Below are 21283 nucleotides of genomic sequence, written 5' to 3'. Positions count from 1 at the left end.
GCACATCCTGTTGGGTATGCAAATAGGAGACTGATGACGTCATCCACTCACTATTTCTTTCTTTTTTTATTTATTTTATAGGGAATATCCTATTTTTCTCCTCATTGTCAAGTGAAACAACGATTAATTCCTCCCTGAACAATTGGAATGAACATTGATTAATACTTAATATATGATTCAGTCCATTTGGTCCTTATTGTAAAAATAAAATGAAATATTGTATAATTCAAAAAATAAAAAACAAAAGAAATTATAGTGAGTGAGGGACATCATCGACTGTCTCATTTGAGTTGTGCATATCACTGTTTTGTGAAAAATAAGCAAAACTTTAAAATGTCATAACCTTCTTATTTTACATCCCAGAAATTTTCAGCATTTTGCTGGTTTGATTTTTCTCTTTTTATTCAAATCCAATTTTTTGTGAGGTGGACTTGACCTTTAACTGTCTCTTATCAGCAAAACGTGAAACCAAATACGCACTGATTAAAAAAAAGATGGTTCCCAAGTGAACATAATATTTTTTTTGGAGGGGTGGAGTTGAAAGAGGGCTGGGATCGACGTGTAAATATAGTTTGTGAAATCCAATTGTGAAAAAAAAAAACCAAATCACATACACAGGACTCACACACGACACAAGTTTTACTGGCGTCTAGCACCCCCATTCTCCTATTTCAAGAGCCCGGCACTCGATCTGCCCCTTGTCCTGCCTGCCTTTGGAGGTGGGGGGAGGACCTAGGTTCTGGAGTCGAGTGGAGCTATTCAAAATCCCCATATTTGATTTTACTACATCAACAGTGAGATATCATTCATTCATGCTTCAAATAACTAGTTTGCCCTTTATGATTGTTTTCCTAACATGTTTCATGACAACATTTCTTGTTGAGGATAATCATAAAGGAAATATAATAATTAAATTACCCGGATGGAAATGAGAGGAAAAAAATCTAATCTAAGTATCATTTTGGACTTTGAAAATTATTTTCCTAAGTGGGCGAGTTCATTATTAAAATTGGGGGTAAAAAATATATCATGGAATATTGAATCTTGAAATTGGTTTTATTTGGTATTCATTTATCCTTTCTTGTTTATTGAGTTATCAAAGAGAATTTTCCTAAAAAAATAAACATATGAAAGTATTGTGAATATGATCAATTTACTTTCATTAACCCACACTGTCCCTTTTTTTCTCTCACCATGCCCCTTGAAATTGCTTGAATTCGTCTGTTTTCTGATATTGTCCAACTGTAGGAAATATGTCTCAAATATGAGGAAATACACATTTACTTATTCATAATACAACAGTCCTTTAGCTTATTCTCTAATAGATGTATTTTAGTGCTTTAAAATTAATTTGACACTTTAATTTATTGATTTTAGAATGGAAATGCATGAGGTCTACCCGGGTGATCATACTACGTTAAGGCATGCAAGTAGCGTCAGATGCCTCATGTAGATATGATACACACAGATCGGGCTGTCGTTGTATTGTTAACAGCTGCTGCGCCCTATATTATGCACAGACGAGCACGCAAACACCGCCGCCATTTTGAAAATTACGTCTTCGTATAAAATCATTCAATTTCTAGCCATAAGTTTGCGGTATTTAACCACTTTTGCTTCGGTAAGTTATTGTGTATATATGCCCTTCGATTATCATTATTGACCAAATTTTAGTGAAAATGGGTTTTTATCATGTTGTTAGTTATTCGTTAAATTATTGCATTTTTTTCTCGTTTTTTGTGAGGTCTGAATTTATGGGATTTCCCCGAATTTTTGTGTAAATTTAATGGCGAAAACATAACATCAATATGTTGGTGTACTGATTTATAAGTACAATTTCTTTATTTGATAAGTATTTTGAGAAGAAAATTGTTATCTTGGGCGTGGTCCATTTGTGTATTGAGACTTAACTTGGGCTTAGCTTTGCAGCTCAAGGTGTGTGAATGTGTGTCGGGTGTGTGTGTTTATGTGCGAGGCTCATGCAGGAACTGCACCAGGCGGCTCAGCGCTTAGGCCCAGGGCGCGGTGCATGTGTGAGTTTGCGTAATCGGGTAGATCAGGCGTTGCACATAATTCTGGCAGGAACGAGTTTTTTTTCTTTAAAGTGTGATGTTTCTAATTTTATGTTTATAATTTTGCATGTTTTTAATAGTTTTAAAGTGAAAGAAAATATTCAAACTTCAAGTTCCTGGTGAAATTAGGCGTCTCTTTATTTCAAAATAATATTAATTTAGTGCATGATTTCGTGAACTGGTACTGGTGAAGCTGAACTTGAAGACAAGTTGATCAAAATGACACAAGAAACTAAAAATAAAAAGTGAAATAGCGATTATCTCTGAAAGTTTAACTTTTTAAAAAGAATTTCTGTGCTCGCGTTATTTGACCTACATGTAGAGTAATATGGTCATGACTGAATGTTGCCCCAACTGGCCCAAGTTTCTGCATTTCATTCAAACAAAACATTCTACAAATTAATCAGATTCACCTCTCCATCTCTCTGTATTGATCCTCCTCTCTTCACTCTCCATGATCACAAGATTTTTGTAAGCATATGACATATGTTTATTGAAAAGCTTAGCCGAGGTAAACAAGATCTGGGCTGTATTTTTTTTTCTTCCCATAGTGAATTGATCGATGCTGATTGCCTGATATTCATTTGAAAAATTACAATTGCAGAGCTACCAAGTCTCATGCATTATGCGTGAGACTCAAGCATTTTGGACTCTTGTTCATCCCCTCAAATCTCTGTCTCACGCAACTATCACAGCCTATCCCCATATACATTGTACACAATGTCTGTGATCTCAGATTCACAGAAAATCTCACGCATAGCTGGTCTTTGAACTTGGCATCACTGCAATTGGATCATCTTTTATCTGTATCTAAACGTTTGGTTTCTGTTGAAGGAATTCCTTGGCATTAGGAACTGGGCAAACAGCTTTCCGCGGCCTAAATGTCAAGGTGTTGGTGGTATAGTTAGCTACAGTATGAAGGGGGCCCCATTTCTGCGCACCTAACAATTCAACTTAAGATTAATCTTCTTTTTTCACAAAAAAGTCAGTTTATAATATTCCTTATATTTTTATTCTAAGAGTAAGTGTGCCAAAAATATAAAATTATAGAAAGAATACATGATTTTCTGGGAAAAAACCTCGGCCAGTCATTTTAGATTAATAAAAAAGATGATGGCCCATGTCTGCACACTCATTCACTTAACACAATATTTTTGGATTTTGAAGAAAAAGGTTGCATTTTGAGGTCGTCACATGACACATGACCCGAAATTCATAATTTTTTCCACCATTTTTAGTCATATTTTTAATTTAATGAATATTTTTCTATGTGTTGCATACATTTATGTGTAAAGTTTGTACGCATTGCATATCTTTTACGTTTTACTAGAATCGTGCAGATACTTGTGCAGACAAGGGGCACTGCGCAGACGTAGGGGACCTTACCATACTGCATGTTAGGAAACATTTTGTCAGTCGTAGAATTTTAGTCCATATGTACTAATGGCTTGTAGACAGCAGAAATTACTCTCTGGTTCTTTTGGTTAAGTATGAATTCAAAGTCGTAATCTCACAATCATGAATCTTGTACTCATACCACTAGACCACACTGCCCTGGTAATGGGTCAATAATTATATTATATTGGATGGCTCAGAATGGAATACATGTACCAGAAATATTCCAAGAGTTTGAGAAAATATTCCATGAATCGCAGATGAGTGGAATATTGGCCTTGACGAGTGTTCATGTTTCTGGTATTTCATGAAATAAAGCCATCCAATATAATCATTACCATCTAATCCACCCCCAAAAAGAAGGGAGAAATTTGATTTAACATACCACTTATCTCATCATGCTATTATCACTTCATAATGCATTGCTATAACAATCTACATGTACATGTCATGATAATGTGAATTATTACCCATATCAGACATTTGAGCAGCTAGCAGATTGCCCTATATTTCATGAATATCGGGAAGGGATAGTTTTATTATAATTTTCCTTGGTCTCTGTGCATTTACATAGCATGCAGAGACGACGCAAAACATACACTATGTACCTTTGTATTTTCCCGGTCTCACATCTGGGCATCTGATGCTGAGGACGCGTAGAAAGAGTTTTGAGTCATATTGATGCATGCAGCATATTATGACATAATAGAGACTTTTAGGAGCAGTGAACGAGAACCATGTAGCAGTTGTCTGATCGTTCGAGTCAACGTCGTCGTCTGCCCTTGTTCACTACAGATGCAAATACTTTACATTTCACTTGACTTGTATGTGTACGTACGACCACGTGAAACAGCGCAATAACCAGCGGGTCATGACACGCTGCCCGACCCGGAAGATCTGGCGTACCATCGCCTGGCGACCTGGTCGGGTGATGCGAAGGTGCAGCTTGTGCACACTTGCTTTGATTCCTTTTTACGCGAGTTAGGATATATATCGATATATATTTTGGATATCACAAAGCAATTTTAAATATGATAAACATAACGCATCGTACAACTTACATTAATTTTGTGAAAAGTCACTGAAAACTGTTTTAAAAGGGAAAGGTTGATCTTCATGCTGGGCTTGAATGGTTAAAATGACGTCACTCACGTGCACGTCCACTGTGATTTTGGAGAACCGCAAAATGGGTGTGGCTAGGTTCTCGGTTCTGATAGTGGACGTGTGTGAGGACCTGAGGCATATGGAATGCCAAAAAGTTACGTCATCTATAGATGTGGACGTGCAATTCTAAAAGTGCTCTATGTCAGTCAAGATTAGACCATGCTGGATAATTGTGTCCTCAGGCCAGGGATGCAACATTTCAATGACATCACAATGGTAAAATATAGAGGCACAGACACTGTGCTCAACTTAAAAAAAATAGAATCACTTCTCTTAAAGGATGAAATAACTTGATTTTATGATTTTGCTCTAGATGTCTGATTTTTAATTATTTAAAAAATATTGATTGGCTCTTCTTTCAGGGAACATCAAATATGTTGTGCTGAAAAGAACCTTATCGCCAACGTCTAAAGATGGCCCGACCACAGGGTCTTGAAAAACACACTAAACACGTATTTTCCATATTCTGAAAATGCACCCCTTAACAAGTATTGGCATGTGAAACCATACCCTTAACAAGTAATGGAAACATACTATTGGCAAGTATTCCCAGAACTGAGCCCCTAAACACGTACAACGATGTATTTTCCATATTCTCAAAATACACCCATTAACAAGACTTGGAAACAAGAAAATACTCTAGGCAAGTATTCCCTGAAATGAACTCTTGAACAAGTACAGCAATATTACGGGTTCGTTGGTCATCGGTTTTACCTTTACACACCGTTATTTTGGTTTAGTATGGCCCCACCTTCCACACCTCACACAAACATGGCAAATCGGACTCTAAACACGTAGTGTTGGGGCAAAAAGGACATCCTTTATAAAACATTTTTATTTTGTTTTATCATCCCCGCATATTTGACCCAAACACATATATTTTTCCGAGCGAAGTAGATACCCTTTTTTCAATATTTTTGTGTTTTTGACACCCTTATCACGTTACGTACGTAACGTGCTGTCTTGAAAAAGACATCCTTTTTACGTGTTTTTTTTTAGTCGGGCATGGTATCTACTCGTCAACATAAGTGGCCCCTGGGAAAGGTGGGCGAATATGATTCTCTTGCGGCAATGTAGTTTCCCTCAAAGCCAGTCATAAATATGTAGGCCTACATGTATTCCTACTTGATTGTCATCTAACATTCCAAGCATACAAAATGTAGTTGCCATTGATATTGTGGTTCATGTTAAGAACCTCATCAACCAGTCGTGAGTAAGGGAATTTCAGTCTAAGAGCAACCCATCACAAATGGTATTTGAGCAGATACATGTACATACTCATGTACCAAGCACACACAAAAAATATGCTTACATTCAAACTAATCCTATTGCTTCTTCTGGGAATTGATGAAGATTGAAAGAAGAAAAGTCCAGCCAGATCGACTCCTGAATCAACCCAGCTGACCAAGCTATGAAAGGAGCTGTCACATCTGCCATTGTATGCCAAAATATATTTATGGCAAGCTGTCTTCTTATTCCCATTTCTTGATATCAATCAACAATTAAATTTTTTGTTCTTCATATAAAGAATTTCAATTCTTAACCTCTGGGGTGGCCTACTTGTAACAAAGACACCATTCTCACGACAGTCCTAAAACTATTCTACTGAAAACTAATTTAGTGGAAACTAGTTTAACATGTAATGAAAGCATTCGAAGCAGTCTAGGAAGCGATTCCAAACTGGTTCAGAAAACCACCTCGCGATGTAGTTTTGAAGATCGCTTTGCCTTGTTAAACTGGTTTTAGCATAAGAGAGAACACATCGTTCTTCGGGAAGCGATCTCTGCACATTTCCAGCGCGCTACTCCACACAGTATGTGGTATGCCTACGCTGCAGTTTCGAATTTTGCACAAAACATGTCACCCCACTGAGGGTGTTCCCATAGCAACAAGACCGCTTTACGAGAAGTGGTTTTTAAAACCGCTTTCGGCTGATCAACTGGGAATGCTAGCAAAGCAATCTTCCAAACTAGTTTCCTGAACCGATTTCCAGTAAACTAGACTTAGAAAGAATGAGAACGGTGTCAAACTACAATTCTTGGTAACGCATGTAAAAAAAATTGGATTAAAAGGTCAAGTCCACCTCAGAAAAATATTGATTTGAATTAATACAGAAAAATCAGACAAGTACAATGCTAAAAATTTCATCAAAATCGGATGTAAAATAAGAATGTTATGACATTTCAAAGTTTCGCTTATTTTTTAACAAAATAGTGATATGAACGAGCCAGTTACATCCAAAAAATTAGAGAGTTGATGATGTCACTCACTTTTTCTTTTGTTTTTTAATGTTTGAATTATACAATGTTTCAATTTTCACGAATTTAATGATAAGGACCTCCTTGCCGGAAGCACAAAATGTTAAAATAATGGAATTCCATGTGTTCAGGGAGGAATGAAACTTCATTTCACATGACAATGATGAGAAAATCAAAATATTTCATATTTCTTATAATAAAATACAAAAGAAATAGTGAGTGAGTGATGTCATCAGTTCCCCCATTTACATACTGACCGAGATGTGCATATAACTGTTTTGTGAAATGAAGCAAAACTTTAAAATATCATAACTTTCTTATTTTACAACCGATTTTGCTGAAATTTTCAGTGTTATCCTTGTTGAATTTTTCTCTTTTTATTCAAATCAAGTTTTTGTTGGGGTGGACTTGTTCTTTAACGGAGAAAACCACTGGCCACATGGACCATATGTCAGCCTACTCTGGCTAAAATATTGGGGGGGGGGGGTGTTTCACAAAGATTTAAGTGTGACTTCAATGCCGATGCATGCATGATATGCAACACGTGATAGATACATTTATACAGTAGTGCGCGTCCTCATGACAAGATCTGACCAATGCGGTGAAGCCTTTTATACTGTACGCAACTCAGTATTCAAGTGCAACTCTAAGTCATACTTAAATCTCCCACAAGGGGGGGGGGCTTGTTTAGCCTTTTTATGCTTTTTCTAATTCAATTTTGGTTCAACATGTACCTCTGTTGAATGGAAAGATATTGATAAAATTTATGTCTTAAAGAAAATACATGTATGCTATTGTGTCTAAAATTGAGTGCATCATGTTAAAAATAAATTCTAGTTGTAAACAAAAATTTCAAAATGAGTTCAGAATACTCTAAAATCAACATGAAATCGTTTTTTTTTTTTTTTTTGCATACTAGTAAATAAAAAATATGTTCCAGAAGATTCTGGAAGAAATTGTGTTATTGCTGAGAAATAAGCAAAGTTTATGTATAAACTGTAACAGATCTCATTGAATGTATGTATGTATGTAAATGTGAAGGTTACAAAAAATAAGAAATGTCCAAGGTTATGTTTCTGCATTCGGAGGGACTTTTCAGGGGTAATGTGATTACCTGTGGTCATGCATGTGTTTTGCTTCTTGAAATTAAGCTCAAAGTGAATTGTTTGGAAGTGTGATGCATTGCACAGATAATAGTTAATATTTGCTGTTTGGTTGGATTTAACTTTTTAATTTACTATTTACAAACTATGAAAAAATTCAATAACTTCGTTATTTGTTGTCCGATTTTGATCAAGTTTTCAGCATTTCGTTTGTGAATTTTACTCTATTTATTGAGATATAAATCTTTCCAGCTTGGACCATCATTTTGATACTTCTGAATTAATCCTTTTGCCTTCTTCAACATTCAAAGTTCAAACATGTTAATATTTTGTATACTGTTATTCCTCTTTCTTTCCAGCCAATGTTGGCACTCACGTGATGTACGAAGGCAAGCATATTCACTTCTCAGAAGTTGACAACAAGCCACTATGTTCGTACAGTGCCAAGTTGTGCAAGCAGCGGCGCCTCAATGGCTATGCTTTCTGCATTCGCCACGTATTGGAAGATGTATCTGCCCCCTTCAAGCAGTGTGAGTTTGTAGCAAAGTACAATAGACTGCGCTGCACCAATCCCATTCCTGGAGAAGAGAATAGAAAGTAAGTAAAGGAAGGAGCCAATATATGTTGTATCATCTATGCGTTTGGATGACATGGGTTAACATTATTTATACCAAGAAAGTCCATGTTAAATATTCATAGTGTAGTAACATGGTTGAACAGTAATCTGATTATTTCTTTTCATAGTGGTTATTGGTAGCATGCTTGTACGTAACCTACGTATGATCTTTGAGTGAGATAAATTTTTTTGTGGGGGGGTTGAGGAGATGTATAAATGAACATATTACTTTCTTTAAAGGGAAGAGCAAACGTATCAGAATTTGCCTGCAGTATAATCATTGTCCAAGTTTTTTAATAAAACAGTAGTTTTTTAAAGGGGTACAATGTCCTCTGGGCTGAAAATTATGGTCTCAGAAATTAAAAAAAATGTAAAATTAAATGAGCTAAGTATGAAAATTTAATCAAAATTTGATCAAACCTGAAATTATTGATTTCTTATCTGTTCGCAATATGCATGATGTCATGTCCCACTTTCCATTTTCTTATGTTATTACACATAATTGTAGTTATTTTATATTTTCATACATGTGTGTGCATGATATGACTCCCTTGTGACAAAATAATAATGATTATACAGTGCGTCCCAGAAAAAACAAAACCGAGACTTATCAATGATTTTTCAGAACTTAATCACAAATATAATAATCTCCTCTTTCATCTGAAAGTACTTAAATTATTTCTCATTCATGCATGAGTGAGCAAAAACAATTTTGAGAAAGGATACCAAAAACTCATTTAGCAGGGGGTATCTGAATTTCAAAAAGAAAATTACATGCCTAAAAAGTTCAATATCTGTTTTTTATTTGATACCTTAATCACAGAAAATGATCAAGAGGTAAAAAAAATCTGTCCTCAAAACAATGCTTGTATTTCCTTATTTTCCATAAATAAACGTGTTTTCACCGGTTTCCGACAGAAGCTATTGCATGGTTAACAAAAAACTTTATGCATGGCTAATTGTCAACAAAACGGAGTGTCGAGTAAGCCTGTAAAACCTCTTCATTTTATGAAATGATTGAAATTCAAGGTTTATTTCAAATGACCAGAACTTTATTTTTTCTTGACCATATTCTGTAATTGAGGTATCAAATTAAAGAGCAGATATGGAACTTTCTAAAAATGTAATTTTCTTTTTGAAATTCAGATACCCCCCCCCACCAAATGAGTTTTTGGTATCCCCTCTTCAAATTGTTTTTGCACACTCATGCCTGAATGAGAAATAATTTAAGTAGTTTCAGATGAAAGAGGAGATTCTAAGTTTTACAATAGAAGGTCACTTGTCTAATGTATTTTTGATTAAGTTATGATAAATCATCAATAAATCTCGGTTTCGTTTTTTTCTGGGATGCATTGTATTTCACATTATATCAGTAGTCATTATTCCATTTTTTTTTATTCCCGGGGGACAATATTTGAATGAATATAATTTATTATATCATAAGTTGTATTATAATAAAATATTCAAAGAATAAGTGGGAATATTCCATCTACTATTCTTAAAAGACATGTATAAAACTGTTCAGATAAAAAAATGCCAAACTTCAAAATATTCTTTGTCCAATTTGGATGAAATTTTCAGTGTTATGTCTGTCTTACTTTACTTGATCTGTTCAAATCGTATTATTTGTCAGCCTTTAGTACCTATTTCAGAGCAACCTTTTCTGTGGTCTTTCATAGAGTCAGTCAATCAACCCAACTCATGAGTATATCATACCACCTGGTATCCTTGCATTAAAAAAAGTTGCATAGAATTGCCTCAAAAGTCATCACATTAGTAATCTCCCCATCCTGGAGGCATTTTATAGCAAATTTGCTCTTGTTGATTGCTCTTTACAGGTTTTGTAATAGCCACATGCAGGTCTTGGGGCTGGCACCAAAGAGAGGAAAGAAAAGGAAAGGGGACCAATCTCCAGACAGTCGGAATGACAGCAGAAATGACTCATCGAATGCAGGCAGCAAGGGAGGGAGCCAGGAGAGAGAAAAACATAAAAAGAAATCAAAGGACAAAAAGAAAAAGAAGAAGAAAAAGAAGAAAAAGGAGAAGCATAAGAAAAAGGGAAACCGATCAATTTTAGACGATGTGATGTTTAACTCCAAAGGAAATTTTGAATTGAACAACTTAAATTTACTGTGCAGAAGTAGGCCACCAGATTACCCCGGTGCAGTGGTCGGTGCTGACAATCGTACATTTCACTCCAATTCAGTGGAAAGGGCAATCAAGACGAAATCAAAGAGAAGGAAAGATGGCAGCACGCTACATGAGAGGCTCCAAGAAAAGTTGGAGAGGAACAAGCAAAGACTGCGCCAACAGCGGGAAAAAGAAATGCTTGCCAAATCTATGCAGCATACACCATTCAGCAATGCTGCTACGCTGGAACATACAAATAATCTACTTGATAGTGGAGTAGTACAGTACAAGAATTCTTCATACCTCGATTCCCAGAAATACCTTCCCCTGATGCCCCCGTTGGTTGAGGGTAAAGGACGCGTCCCCTCCCTTCCTTGGCCTCAGATCCCCCAGCACCTTTCCTCACCAAGGGAGGCATTTGTGAAACTACAACGGAAGCACCCTAAAGACCTCTTCGCTCGCAAACTAGACTCACCGGCAGTTGATCTGCTGAGAGAACGTCTTCAGCAGGATGAAGACGAGAGAACTGATATATTTCCCTTAGGTTTGTGCAATTTCATTTCTCTGAACAAGTCCGATCAAGTGTCTGACATGTCTTTTAATCTTTTAAATCTTCCACTTCACATCCATGTTTCATGAGTGGAAAAAAAGAAGAAAAGATACTGAAATCATTACTTCAACTGACATTTATCTTTAATATACTGGTACTCATCTTTTGTTAAAGGTGAAAACATCAAGTTAATGTTTGCAAATGTGCTTAAGCAGTATGATCTATTCAAGTCTACTCATATATAGTGAATCTTGTATATTTCAAATTCACTTTGACAAGTGAGATAACTTCAGCTTCCTTTTACAAAAAATCATTGAACAATATATGATGAGTTAGCTAATACTGATATACATGTAGAACTTCAATGCATTTTGTTTGTCTCGTGCAAGAATGACTGTTTTCTGTATTGAAGTTCAATATGCCTTGCACATTTAATCAGAAGAAACTTCAACAATATGTAATCTCCATTGCTCCAATAGCTGTCGTCTTTTGGATGCATTCCTGTTGTAAAAGAGTATTATTTTAGGATTCGACTCATGCATCTTTTGTGTTGTGTCTTTATAGGTTTAGATTTTTCAGACACAGATGATGAAGAGAGTGAGGAGGTCACAGACAGAAGATGTAGAAATACATGTAAAGAACAATATAGTTTAAGGTGAGTATCCTTTGTCCTATGTGTTCACAAGTAGTGCTTACCCGTGGTAAGCGAGTCAGTTGACACTACAGATCGTTTTATGTTGGTAAATCTTATGACATTTTTCTGAAAAGTAATGGGACTGGTATCACAACAATCGCATAGTAATAAAAAAAAACTCCAGCTATTCTTTTCATGCCATTAACAACCTTTTTCTGGCCAATGGATGCCTTTATGACAATAAAATTAATGATCGAACACTCTACGCGTGTGTCAACTCTGAAGTTTTCTTGGTCCTCCAAGTTCTTACAACTATTTTCTGGGTGAATCGGCATTGTGCTACAAAATGACATAATGACAGTAGAGATCTGTGCATGTGATACTTATTCATACATCAACATGAATAAGCTATGTCTGAAAAAAAATGTTATTCGCAGTACGGAAATGCAATAACACCTGACACCAAGGATATAGTTTGTAAATAAATTTTTTTTGTAAATTTTTTTCTAAACCTCCATGTGCTGAGAGCATAAAGCATTGTAAAAAGGTGCAATTAGCAACCACGCAGTCCTCTTACCACAACTCTCATCAGCAATGTAAAGTCAAGGTCATGATATCACTGTTATCGATGTAGCTGTTCATGGCAAATTCTTGTCATTTTCAGTTTTGTTACCAGGGCCATGTAACACAGAGGTTGGCTATTAATCTTTAATTTGAAAGAACAATTCTGATTGGTTTGTATCAAGTCAACTGAGAAAAATATGCATGCAGCGATCTTCAAAGGCCATTTCATTTCACGATGAATCGTTAACCTTTGTGTTACGGGGCACAGGTCTATTTTTGGGAAATTCCATAAGATAATAAACCTTTTTGTACATCCGACCCCTATTTTTTTTAAGTTTTACTTTAAACTGGCCAAGTCATGGTCATTTGACAGCATTACAGGCTGTCAAAAGAACAAAAAATCAGAGACGGAAAATTTCATAAAGGTCTCAAATATAGGAGGTCAGACGTTCATATTTTATTGAATTGCCCTTTTATTAAATATCTTTTTAAAAAAAATAAATTCACAGGGTAGCTTCGTCAGTGGTCTTGCATACTGTACATGATTTTACTTCCTATCTCTGTTGTCATATTTCAGTCACATATCCAGTACTGATGATACCAATAGCCCGCTAAGTCGGCAGAGCAGATTGAAGCAGCTGAAAAGTCACCTCCAGCGAGACAGGAGGAAGCTAGAACTGGGTATCCAGTGTGATAAGCACACCCAGAAAGACATCAGACGTTCTAGTAAACTCTTGGTGGATGCTGCCAGGGAGCATCCGTTTGGAACAGCTGTATCCGTACTCAGGGTTCAAGAAGAGACATTACAAAGGTACATTCTTCTTTTCAATCCAATTAAATTTTATTCAATTATTTTGCAAATTCCTGAAAACAACATATTCACAATTACAAAGAGATTATAGGGAAATGAGGCATGAATGTACATAAATACATTTAAAGCAACATCCGGGATATATTCAGTATGACCAAGCCAAAAATATAATGGTGTTTCCAGAACTTTTTGAGTTACAGTCAAACTTGTAAATAAAAACAGCCCATATTAATGGTATTAATGAGTAATGAGCAAGTGGTAATAATATCGACAGGTTATTTAAAGCCAAGTAGTAAAGTTGCAGCCGACAATGATTTTATCACAAAGGTTTATTTCTAAATAGATTAATTGGCACCATGTCATCATAGATCTGGGGGTGTTTCATGAAAGTTGTTAGTGCTGACAATTTCCCTAAAATCCTTGGTTTTGATTGGGTGATAGGCGCCAGTCTCTGACTGTTACTATAGTAACTGTCAGAGTCAATTTGTAAGTGCTGAGATGACAAAGTTCATGAAACAGTCCCCCAAGAAGGTAACTCTGTGAAATCACAAATTTATGGATATTTAATCAAAGAAATTCATACATAAAAATATAATGAAATGAATAAATACATCACTTTACTAATAATAAGAGAAATGAATGATTATTATATCATTGAGTGAAAGTATTAATATATCTTGTGTCATTTTAGGCCAAAACCTCAAGCTCCCCCGGAGAGAATTTGCTGCAGTAAAGAAGAAAATGAAGATCCTTGCCAAGAAGAGGCTATGCCCTACAGTAAACACTGCTTCAGACGTATCCTTTCATTCTAGTATTTCCATTTTAATTCATTTTTTCTATGAGTGTTATTCAACACACATATCCCACATTTCCTTAATATTTTAGCAGTTTTATTTTCTGTAGACTTCAACACACATATTACTTGTCCCATGACCCAACATTTGCTCTTTTGGGGCAGTTTTGATTGTTCAAGGGCTTTATTGCTTTGTTGAAACACTTAATGTATTCCCTTGTCGTAATTGTCTTAGAAATGTCAACAGACAATTTAAAGGACAAGTCCACCCCAACAAAAATTTGATTTGAAAAAAAGAGAAAAATTCAACAAGCATAACACTGAAAATTTTATCAAAATCGGATGTAAAATAAGAAAGTTTTAACATTTTAAAGTTTCGCTTCATTTCACCAAACAGTGATATGCACATCTCGGTCGGTATGCAAATGAGGGAACTTATTACATCACTCGCTCACTATTTCTTTTGTATTTTCTTATATGAAATATTTTGATTTTCTCGTCATTTTCATGTGAAATGAAGTTTCATTCCTCCCTGAACACGTGGAATTCCATTATTTTAACATTTTGTACTTCAGGCAAGGAGGTCCTAATCATCAAATTCGTAAAAATTGAAATATTTTATAATTCAAACAATAAAAAAACAAAAGAAATAGTGAGTGAGTGACGTCATCAACTCTCTCATTTGGATGTAACAGGCTCGTTCATATAACTATTTTGTTAAAAATAAGCGAAACTTTGAAATGTCATAACTTTCTTATTTTACATCCGATTTTGATGAAATTTTCAGCATTGTGCTTGTCTGATTTTTCTCTATTGATTCAAATCAACATTTTTCTGAGGTGGACTTGACCTTTAAGTGTCTCTTTCTAAATATGATATAGAAATTTGGAGAAAAGTGGGGGGGGGGGGGTTCACACTGATATGATATGATCCTTTCAGTTTGGAGTACTAATGGATATGATTGCTTCATTTTTGGTTTGTTGAAAATCATAAGTTTTTCTCATCTTGTTTTTCACCCAAAGGCTTATGTAAAATCAACAGCTCTCCATCTTTCATATGTGTACATTCCCCCACCCCCCCCCCAAAAAAAAAATGTACCTTTTGTAAATCAAAGCCTGAAATTTTAACTATTAGTATATTATTTTTAAAAATCCTGCTTTTAGAAACATTGTATTAAGTGCTATATAATTATTGCACATTATTACTACATTTATCATTAACATCCTTAATGAGAAATGAATGTCCAGACATACTTGAAGATGAAGAGCAGGTATTGTTCTACCAGTGTGGAGCTGAATTCCCTGGAGGATTCCGCTGTATTGAGCCCAGCTTTGACATGCTCAATGAACAGCCCCTGTGCCAGGAACATGCCAAGAGAGTGGTAAGAATGAATGCATTGCTTATGCATGGGTCACAAATACCTTTACGAACACTCTACAATTTTTTTACATGGCATTAAATGGTATGAAGTTGTTTTTAGTTACTGTGTTCGTAAAGTTATTTGTGACCGTAGCATTAGCAGCAGGGTTGGCCAGAGTGGGAAATACTAGTTATGTATACTGGTAAATACTGCCTTAGTAATTTTGAGTGAGATTGAAAATAATTGGAAATGCAAGGAAATACTACAAAATATACTTCTCAAATATTTTCAAGAATTGCCCGGGTGTTTCTCATGGATATTTAAGCATTTTAAGTAATTCCTAGCATTCACAAGTTTTTACAGTATTTTTTTAAAACAGTATTTCTTACTTGGGCAGGAAGTGCTTAAATTTCTCAGGAAATTGCAAACCCTGCTTAGCAATGGCATCTTGTAGGATAAAGAGGTTTTCGCAGCATGATACTTCATCACTGGATATGATATCGGCCAAAACGTAGTGGAGGGGGGGGGGGATGGGGATATGAAAGGAAAGAACAATCGAAACTGGGATTGATAAAACTGTTTGCAAAGTAATGCATGCCATTATAGTTGGGGGCATAAATGTAACTGCACAATTATGCATGACCTTATGAACATTAGGAATATAGGAAGTCAGAATAAGGTTTTTTTTATCATTATAGCTTAAGGAGAAAAGCAGATCTATTATTTTCACTGTAAGCATTCATTTTGGGGCCCTAGTATATCAAATGCCAGAATTTGAATATTATTTTGATCAAAACAAGAGTTTGGCACTTTGGATTATTATTCATAAAGTCATTTGTACAGTGCAATTTTGATAACATATTTCTGTAACACCACATGTATTTTTAAGTATGAATTTCCTTTTGGCCTGTTATTAAACTATTTCTTTGAGAGGAAAGAAAAGCAAATGCATTTGTTTAATATAGTTATATGAAAAGTTGGTTTTCATTTTGACCCTATTTTGTTACATGTTTATAGATGCATTTCTAATGATATGATATTGGTATCTTCTTGATTTTAAAGCGAATGGAGCCCAAGTCCAAGAGACCAAGAAAGAAGACGAAGCCTTCTGCTCTCACCAGACCTTTCAAGAAGAAAAAGAAGAGCCAACGTAGGAAGGTCAGACCACAGAAACCAATACCTCCTCTTGGTAAGTCATTACTTTCATTTCATGGCTAGGTGTCGCTCACCTGCCGATCTGTCCGCAATAAATCTGTGAAGGTATTTTCTCATGAACTTATGTAGGAATGGAGTGATACTTCATAGCAAGGACTGGTCAGATTTGGGCAGGCAAAACAAATATAATTTTTGGAGGTTGCTTTTCAGAATTACTGCCCAAATCTGCAACATTTGGTAAGCATTAATATTGCAAGAATAGCTCAGTCGGTAGAGCGGGGGTTTCAGATTCCCAAGTGGTGCGCTAGTGCCCTTTGGTAATGCATTTATCCTCATTACCAGGTCCATTGGAGAGGACCTTAAGCCGTCAGTCCCCTGGTTACTTGCTAACAGGCATTCATGATTTCTTAACATTCAGGTAAAAAACTTTTAACAAGAAATGGGGAATTTCCAGGGCTCTTATGAGCATTCCAAGGTCAAAATTGCCCCTAGCCCCCACGTATTTTCCCCCCGATTTGGGGTCAAAACATCTCTGAGGTCATTCAATGAATAATCCACTGGTTTTCATGGAGTTGCTTTATAATCATTTGACCGATCAAGTCAACTTACAATTGGCTTGAAAAATTAAGGGCCACAATATAGGTCAGAGACAACATACGAAGAAAAATAAATGTGAATAACTTCCTGTTTTACATGAGAGTATTCTTCAGAATTATTTCACTTCTACACTGTTACAAAAAAAAAAAAACATGTAAAAGATTTTGTTCAGTCTTTTATAGTGTATAAATGAGTTTTTAAAAATGTGGAAGGTTACTGTAACTCCAGACTAGTCTGATGCATGCATGGTGATGGGATAATGATCTTGTTAGATTTATGGAGTTCAAGGTCCTTAGGCACCATGTGTATGTGAAATGACATGCCTGTTCTCTTGGTTTTTCTACAGAACCTCTGCAAAACTACCAGCTACCCATCAGTACCCCTGTGATGCCCGTAGCTACCCCTCACCCTCCACCTCATACCCCTGCATTCAGAAGCCCCCCTCTGCTCGGTGCTCATGACCTGCCTGTTCATCTCATGGACATGTCCGCTCTGGAAGAAGTGATGAATGCAGAGGGCGTGGAGTCCCCTCCGGAAGATCTCAACTCAGATGCAGAGGAGGAAGCTCTCTCAAGCGTTCTTCAAAACCTCAATGACATCTTTGAAGGTAATCATCAACAACTTCCTTTGGCTTTTCATCTTTGTATTTAAATGTACAGCTGTTTCTGTACATGCAGGTTGTGCAAAGAAATATGAAAGCATGGATGACAATTAGATTTCAGTCATATTTGCTCAATTGATACAAATTTCTCTCCCTAATTCTTTATTCCTCAAACCACTGACCTTTAAGCAGACTGGCTCTGTGCTAAACAAGTTGTCAAATAAAGTCCCTTATTGCTGCTGCTACTACTGCTGCTGCAGCTATTAGTATGGTGAAAAATGATTCATTACATGTTTTGAAATATTTCATTTTAGAGGCATTTTGTGTGTGTGTTTTTTTTTGCATTGATGGTTATTGCAAATGGTATTTTAAAAGCCCATTGGTCAAGTTGTTGCCTGGCATTCTGTCTATTATTATCATATATTGGGGGAAAAAATAATTAACCTTATATATCTCCATGACTGAATACTGAGCAGCTAGTGTATACACAATTTTGTGTGCGTGTGAATGGATGAAGAACCAGATATAATTTTATCAAAATGTTTTTTCTGAATTTATAAAGGTATTGAGAATTTGCATGTATTTTGAGAAATGCTTTGCTTTTTTTACCATTTCAGGAAGGAATGGTGACTTCTTGCCTACAAGGGAGGAGGCAGAAGCCCTGGAGCGTGCTTTCTTTCAAGCATCAGAAGACGATGCTAAGCTTTCTCTGGATCAGCTCTTCAACGATGGAGAAGAAAACAGCAACTCATTACCCGGAGATGTGTCAGAGGCTAACATCAACCAGGATAGCTCAGATGGACTCCCAAGTGATCTTCAGTCTGCAGCAAATAGACTTATAGCCGACACCATGAGGCAGAATTCAAACGATGGGTCTAATCATAATGCAATCAAGCCACCGTCCTCAAATCTCACCAACCCTGTGCCTTTGAGTAATATGCCTGCTGCAGCACCATCTGGCCAGGCTTTCACCCTACCTAGCACCCTGTCAGGTATGGGAGTGTTTACAAACAGTGTTGCTCAATTCAATGGTCCTGTCATCCCTCAGACACAGTCTATGCTGACACAGAACGCCCTCAGCACCGCGGCTACGACGGAAGATAACCATCAGGATTCCTTGCGACATACTGTCCTCAATGGAGTCATCAGTGGAAATCGTGCAATGGTGCCCTCGTTTCCTATCTCTCAACCTATCATGTCTCCGCATGGAGGTCAGCAGGTGCCTCATCCTATGATGTCACCTCAGAGCCCTCAAATCATCACAACCACCTTGCCACAAGCTAGCCCCAATGCTTCGTCAGGAATGAGCCCAAGCGCTTCGGCTCCAACCCCTTCTCAGGCTGCTCATCAGGCGGCCCTTCCCAGTTTCCGGCAGACATGGAGCACTGTTCCCAACATTCAGAATGCCTTGCGCCGTACCAACACGAACAGTGTCCCGACTGTGAATGGCATCAACTCGAACGGTGGACTCCCGTACGGTGTGCACACGAGTCAGCCTATAGGTACCCAGAAATTGCCGAGCTTTAATTCCGTGGTAGCAGGGATCACCCAGAATCATATACCGCAGCAGCCAAGCGGATTTGCGCCTGGTCTCCCATCACCTCAACCTACCAGTGGAATTCCTACTCCACCCTACACGGCACCTAATATCAAGAACATACCTCCAATCATCAAACAGCAAGGAACGTGACGTATCAAGATGCTTGTGGCTCCTAAAATCCTAACGTCAAAGAGTATTCATTTTTTAGTTTGATGATGTTTTGTATATTTGTTTATGTTGAGATTCATATGTACATTTGGAATATTTTACGCCCTAAATTCTTTCTCTGAATCCATTTTTTGAATAGATTTGCAATGCTTTAATATTTCTTATTTTGTGAAGAATGGCAGGTATAGATGTGATGTATTTTGTCCATAGTGCTGGTGGGGAGTCAGATAGTAGAGCTGTTTAAATAATCCCAAATGAGGATCAAACAATAATGATAATCCATTTTGAAAAAAGAATAATAATATTAAAGAATTTTGGAAGTACAAAAATAGTACTTCTATTATTCAAGTGCTGAAATCCAGCTTAGAATCTGTTGTTGGCAAATCTCACAAGATCTTTTTGAGCTGTCATATTATGCAGTGATTTAATTTGCCACCAAGAAACAACCATGTACAATCAGCACAGAATACTTTGTCCTATCCAACTACGTACCAGCAATTTATCCTTATCCTCTCTTTTACAAAACAAATTTTGAAAAATGTAGAATAATCACCTGACCTCAACCAAAAATTTGGGATTAGCCACGAATGATATTTTATTCAAAATCTCACTTAATTGCTTATTTACCTGTGTACTCTGTCAGTTCCTGTGTCACCCTGTTTATCTGTTTTAATGTAGTGTAGTCTTGTTTTCTTATATGTGTGTGGACACCCCTTTTGCAAACCATTTCTATGTGTTTCTGGTACTTGTTGGAAAGATAAATTTGCCATGGTGAGGAGAGCTATTTCAACAAGAAAAAAGTTTGCTAGACTCCCAAGTGTTGCAAACAGTAGCATTACTTCAGACCATAATGCTCCTTGTGATAGGTAGCAAGTTGTACGCTCCTGATCGTCATCATTTTGATGTATGATGCATGAAAATGCACAATCCACATTGTCCATAGTGTCCTTTGCGATATTGCAAAGAATGGCACACTCTGCTTTATGAGGCATTGCTCATAATCTAAGCTTCTCTCACAGTTAAATAGTGATTAAGAGCACATCCATTCAAACGGAATTGCTTCATATCCATAGAACAAACGTTATTGGTAGCAGTGACAGACTGCTTATTGCAATTGATCACTACTCAAATAATAAAGACACATTCAGACATGCAGTCTATTACCACTGCCTGGTGATTGATGGTGCTGTCAACCTGAAGTGGGGTTAGCATCCAAAAGGGGGATTGATTGAAAACTTCCATACAATGCAAACTATACAAATTCAATTGAGGCGGTGTGAGGGCTCAGTCAGTAGAACAGCGGTTTGGTGAACCAGGTTCAATTTCCACTTGGTGCGCTAGTGTCCTTTGCCAAGGCATTTATCCTCTTTTACTTTTACTTTACCAAGTCCATCAGAAAGGACCTTAAAACCTTTGGTTCCCTGGTTGCATGCTAACAAACATTCTGGCTTTCTTAGCAATGGGGTGTATGAAAATTCCTACCATTACCAAACTACAAACTTGTGATTTTTATTGGGCTCTAATCGCTTGTGAAAAAAAGGTAGAATTAAATGCATGTAACAGGGGCCGCGTTTTTTCCTCCAAAAATGTGTTCGAAAATGTAAATACGACCATATGATTGTGATTTTTTGCTTAATCAGCCCCCACTTTCCGCTCTGCCCCTCTCCCCCCCAACTCTCAAAACTGTTCCATGGCCCCTGAGTTGTACTGGTAGGTAAGTTGAAGATGGCCCTTTACATGTGCTACTAATGTTTGCCCATTGAAATCAATCT

At 36.7% G+C, this 21283-nt stretch overlaps 1 protein-coding gene across 2 annotated transcripts; it reads left to right on the top strand.

Moving 5' to 3' along the window:
• Nucleotides 1-1366: 1366 nt before the first annotated feature.
• Nucleotides 1367-20881, top strand: LOC121411639 (INO80 complex subunit D-like). 2 transcript variants are annotated; one of them, XM_041604455.1, is made up of 10 exons: nucleotides 1367-1621; nucleotides 8352-8589; nucleotides 10447-11282; nucleotides 11853-11943; nucleotides 13064-13297; nucleotides 13989-14092; nucleotides 15338-15471; nucleotides 16513-16639; nucleotides 17549-17809; nucleotides 18421-20881. In XM_041604455.1, exons 2-10 carry the CDS (start codon nucleotides 8372-8374, stop codon nucleotides 19491-19493), a joined length of 3078 nt encoding a protein of 1025 aa, XP_041460389.1. In that variant the 5' UTR covers nucleotides 1367-1621; nucleotides 8352-8371; the 3' UTR covers nucleotides 19494-20881. The 2 variants fall into 2 exon arrangements, with proteins under 2 accessions (XP_041460389.1, XP_041460388.1); XM_041604454.1 differs by lacking the exon at nucleotides 1367-1621 and adding an exon at nucleotides 1812-2033.
• The last annotated feature ends 402 nt before the right edge of the window (nucleotides 20882-21283 follow it).

This window comes from Lytechinus variegatus, chromosome 3 (genome assembly GCF_018143015.1).
Source record: "Lytechinus variegatus isolate NC3 chromosome 3, Lvar_3.0, whole genome shotgun sequence".
In the NCBI taxonomy this organism is placed as follows: domain Eukaryota; kingdom Metazoa; phylum Echinodermata; class Echinoidea; order Temnopleuroida; family Toxopneustidae; genus Lytechinus; species Lytechinus variegatus.
The sequence above is the reverse complement of the archived record's forward strand: the minus strand, read 5'-3'. Positions and strand labels throughout refer to the sequence as shown.

Bases quoted from the DNA above. Each gene is read 5' to 3' on its own strand.
- LOC121411639 (XM_041604454.1), top strand. From the start codon at position 1,967: ATGTGCGAGGCTCATGCAGGAACTGCACCAGGCGGCTCAGCGCTTAGG. The intron at 14,093-15,337 runs GTATCCTTTCAT...ATGAATGTCCAG, and splicing joins CAGTAAACACTGCTTCAGAC to ACATACTTGAAGATGAAGAG. The intron at 17,810-18,420 runs GTAATCATCAAC...TTACCATTTCAG, and splicing joins CCTCAATGACATCTTTGAAG to GAAGGAATGGTGACTTCTTG.